The sequence below is a fragment of the Manihot esculenta genome, chromosome 10 (assembly GCF_001659605.2).
Source record: "Manihot esculenta cultivar AM560-2 chromosome 10, M.esculenta_v8, whole genome shotgun sequence".
NCBI classification, from domain to species: Eukaryota; Viridiplantae; Streptophyta; class Magnoliopsida; order Malpighiales; family Euphorbiaceae; genus Manihot; species Manihot esculenta.
The window spans coordinates 1,290,540-1,295,180 of NC_035170.2; the positions used below are offsets into that span (position 1 = coordinate 1,290,540).

The window sequence follows — 4,641 nt, forward strand, 5'->3', positions numbered from 1 at the left end:
TGTTATAAACAAAATAAAATGATCTCTCCAAAATTTTTAGATGATTTATCGTCCAATTTTGATTTAGCCAATAAGATTGTGGAACTATACATCTGATGCTAAAATTTAATTAATAATTAAAGGTAAATTTAAATTAAAAAATAAAATTTGATATTTTTTACTCTATCAAATAGTTTAATGTTAAATTTAACCTTTTTATCCAGGAATAACTTGCTTGATTAGCTAAACTACACCAACATCAAGGCATTTCCATAATTTAATTTTTTCTTTATCACTAAAATTTAATATAGTTATTTTTTAATGGTATGCATGATTTTATATTTTGTAAGTTATAATAACGAATAATTTCCGCTTAGTAATTGTATAGTAAGATTTTATTTCATAATTCAGTTGTATCTTATAATGTTAATATAAATATTTTGCATCCATTTTTAATAGCAGTATTTAATAATTTGATTTAGTCAAAATACTATTATTCTAGTTGAGATAGCCCATCACCAAATGTCACTCCCAATAATAAATAAATGTTAAAACCTAATGAAAAACAAAGAATCAAACAATTGAAGGCATAGAAAGAAAGAGTCAAGTTGATGCAGAGTGTAATCAATCAATTGTGTTTGAACTCTTCAAACATGGTACTGTAAGTTTAAATACTGTATCATAATAATTGTATTTTCTAAGTCTATACCGTGTGGACCCAGGTGTGAATTTTAGTCCTTTTGACTAATTATAGCCACTCGTTCAAGTCATCTCTCAATTTTCTCTTATGACTAGAGTGTGAGATAGAAATTCTGGTTTTGGGTTTTGATTCTTCTGGGTGGAGATTGATAATCCTGGGAGAATGAGTATGGCTGAATCTCTTCGCATAGATGTTAAACAAGATGATGACAATGGAAGTGAGAAGGCCGATGACTTCAATCAGAAGGTTAATGCTAGAACTAGAATACCATGTTTTAAAGATAATTCTTGTGAATTATGATCTTGCAAGACATTGACATTGATATTTTCATGTTCTGCACAGGTTAGTAGCCTGGAAAGGATCTTCCTAATCGCTAACTTCATCTTAGAGCTTCCATCTGCTGCTTTTGATCAGTTATCCTCGGTGCATAAGCCCCAGTATGCAGTACTTAGCATGTTAATTTCTTTCACAGTCTTGATAATTTCCATTGTTGATCTTCTTCTTAGGGGTCGAAAAGAAAGACTTACTTGGATGAGGAGAGGGTTGATACCTTGGTTTTATTACCCATATCCAAATTCCAAGCCTTTTGGAACATTTCCTGACATTATTGGATTAGCTTGTGCTTTTCTTCAATGCATTTTTGCAGCAATATCATATGCTTTTTTGTATCAGCATGCTGATAGTCCCATCAAAGTATCAGTTTGGCCTATAGTCTTTGCCTTCGGTCTATTGTATTCTAGAATTTCAGGAAGCACTACACAGAAAATGCCAAACCCACATGCAAGGAAACTGAATAGAGCCGAGGAATTTACTCTGGCTCAGCTTGCTGCTGCAACCAATGATTTCTCCCTACAGAACAAGATTGGCGAATCACCACGTTTTTGTACCGTTTATTTAGGGAAACTACCAGATGGTAGTGAAGTGGTTGTCAAGAGACTGGACACAGGTCATCAGAGGAAGAAATCTGAGGAGGAAGACTGTGTTTTTGAAAATGAAATAACACTCTTGTCAAGGCTTCACCATAAGCATTTGGTTATACTTGTTGGATACTGTGAAGAAGAGAAAGAGATGATTTTAGTTTATGAGTACGCAAATAATGAATCTCTACATCGCCGTTTACATCATAGAAATACTGCAAAACTCAATTCATGGAAAATGAGGTTCAAGATTGCATTGGATGCTGCTAGAGGAATTGAGTATCTTCACAATTATGCAGTCCCACCAATAATTCATAGAAATATCAACTCTTCTAACATCTTGCTTGACGCGAACTGGGCAGCAAGAGTTTGTGATTTTGGAATGTCAGTGTTGGATCCTGAATCTGTAAGTAATTACAAACCAAAGAAGGCAGAAGGAACAGTTGGATACATAGATCCTGAGTTCTATAGTACAAATGTATTAAATGCAAAAAGTGATGTTTACAGTCTTGGTGTAGTATTGCTAGAACTTTTGACAGGCAAGACAGCTATGTTCAAGGATGAAGACAATGGAGGTGCAATAACTAACATAGCGGATTTTGCAGTACCTAAAATCTTGGCCAATGAATTGGCCAAGGTTTTGGACCAGAGGATCAGCCGACCAGAGTTTGATAAAGAAGCAGAAGCAGTGGAGTTGGTGGCATATACTGCACTTCATTGTGTAAATTTACAAGGGAATAACAGGCCAAATATAACTAACATTGTTGCCAATTTAGAGCAAGCTTCATCTCTGTGTGACGATCATACAAAGGATCATAGACACAGGGCAGGTACAGAACAGTTGCATGGTAGGTCAGAGGAGATGGAGCCAAACTCCAATGTATAATAACATATATATGGATTATTATAATTTATTTTATTTTATTTTTAAAAAACCGCTTACACTATCTCATAATATTTAATAAAATTTAATATTTTTAAAATAAATATAATTAAAAATTAATAATAAAAATTATCTTTCTTTAATTTGTTTTAAGAAAATATATGAAACGAAGATAATATAAAATACTATATTATATTGCAAAAATGCTTAGACAATCCATACATTTTCTTAGGTCAAACAAAAAAATTATGTATACTACATTCTTTTCTCTCGACACCTAATATCTATTGATAAAAAAAAAAATTCAAATAAAATCTTTAACATACTTTCTCAGTTTGCAAACAAAAATCACAAGATATATCAGTACCATATTTATCATTTTTGTGTCTTATTATATATTTTTTGTTTTCTATTTTCTTTTGTGGTTTTTTCTTTCTATCTTCATTCTATTAATGCTGTTTAATAGCCTTATACGCGGTGCATTTACTTATTTCAGAAATTTTGGATCAATCCAATAATTATAATAACTCGGCCGTTCTGCCAATATTAAAATTTTTATATTATTATTATATGATATTATTTTATAAAATAATATTTCTTTTTATATAAATTTATTTCGCCTACTAAGAAAAGTAAAAAAAATAGTAATTAAATACAAATTTGATGACCGCTGGATTTCCCTACTCCCAATCCTAGGCTTAGATTACGGCCACGGCTCATGAAAGGAAGGCCCGCACGCCCTCTCAAGTAAAACAGGCCCGGATCATCAGACCCCTGAGGCCGGACTCCACCAGATTCTTTCTCATCGAGATCGGCCCAGCCCGTATAACCTCCCCACGGATTCCTTCTCCTCCTGGGTTCATCGTCCAACCCAGCTCTCGGCCCAGCCCAGAATCCAGAACGAGACTCGTCATACAGCCTGGCAGATCCGCTCAAGTGTACGTACGGGGGAGAATCAGAGGCCGTTACGCATGGAGCAGGCGCCTGATACCCTCGTACGCCCATATCTGTATGGCAGAGACGCGTGGTCCAATCATGGGAGAGCCGTTATACGTCACCAGCAAGCAGGAAGAAAAGGATAAAAGGGATACTCCTCTAGAGAGATAGGCCAAGTTTTATTCTTCAATACACAAACCCTTGTAAAACCCTATTCTATTGGATCTCAGATCATCAATTGGCGCCGTCTGTGGGAAACGATGGAGATCTTTTCATCACCGGAGTTTTCACTCTTAACAAAACCCACTGAGATCCACGATGGCTAATCACCAGGAGAGTAACCTTAACGTCCCAAATGACTTAAGCTCTGCCCAAGAGGGGCAACAATTCTCCTTTTCTAGTCCTACGACATTAAACAACCAAACGCCTGTTCCCCTTAATCCCTCGCCAAGTTTGGCAGGGAATACTTCCACTGTTACCCTGTCTAACCAGGATCTTCAAAACATGGCTTTCCAGTTACAAAATACCGCCCACTGGTTGGGGCAGATAATGCAACAGAGAGGCCTCAGCACCCCAGTAAATACACTCCCGGTAGTAGAGGAACCTCAGACCAATGACCCCCGCCCTGCACCTGACCGTCTTCAAACCAGCAGCCGCGATATTGGAGAAAGAGGGAGAAGAGCCGGGGAAGAGGAAGAACCGGAGGCCCGAATCCATGCGAGGAGGGTGAGAGAGATGATAGAAAATGAGGAGGCGAATAACTATTCAGCCGAAACAACCGGGTGGACGGGAACTGAAGCAGAGGAGGAGGAGTACCACCTGGAGAAAAAACCCAACCCGAAAGACGAGAAGGTGGACCAAAAGTTGAAGAGATTGAAAGAACAGCTCTTAGCCGAGCTAGGTAAGAAAAACCAAAGCCAAACCTCTTTGCCTACTTCTTCCCCTTTCTTAAAGTGGGTGCAGCAAGAGACTGTCCCTAAGAAGTTTATGTTGCCATCAATGGCGGCTATGACGGAGCTGGTAACCCGAGGGAACACGTCATGAACTATAAGACCTTCATGGAGTTGCAAACTCTGTCAAATGCCTTAATGTGTAAAGTGTTTCCAACGACGCTCTCGGGACCAGCGCAGGCGTGGTTCAACAGCCTTGAGGCCGGGAGTATCAGAAGTTTCGGAGACCTAGCCACTCGCTTCATCAGTCAATTCATAGCCGGGGTGCCAGCAGAG

At 37.7% G+C, this 4,641-nt stretch overlaps 1 protein-coding gene across 1 annotated transcript; it reads left to right on the forward strand.

Moving 5' to 3' along the window:
- The first annotated feature begins 765 nt into the window (after positions 1 to 765).
- Positions 766 to 2,559, forward strand: LOC110624027 (putative serine/threonine-protein kinase-like protein CCR3). The gene is made up of 2 exons (XM_021769079.2): positions 766 to 925; positions 1,022 to 2,559. Exons 1-2 carry the CDS (start codon positions 842 to 844, stop codon positions 2,480 to 2,482), a joined length of 1,545 nt encoding a protein of 514 aa, XP_021624771.1. The 5' UTR covers positions 766 to 841; the 3' UTR covers positions 2,483 to 2,559.
- The last annotated feature ends 2,082 nt before the right edge of the window (positions 2,560 to 4,641 follow it).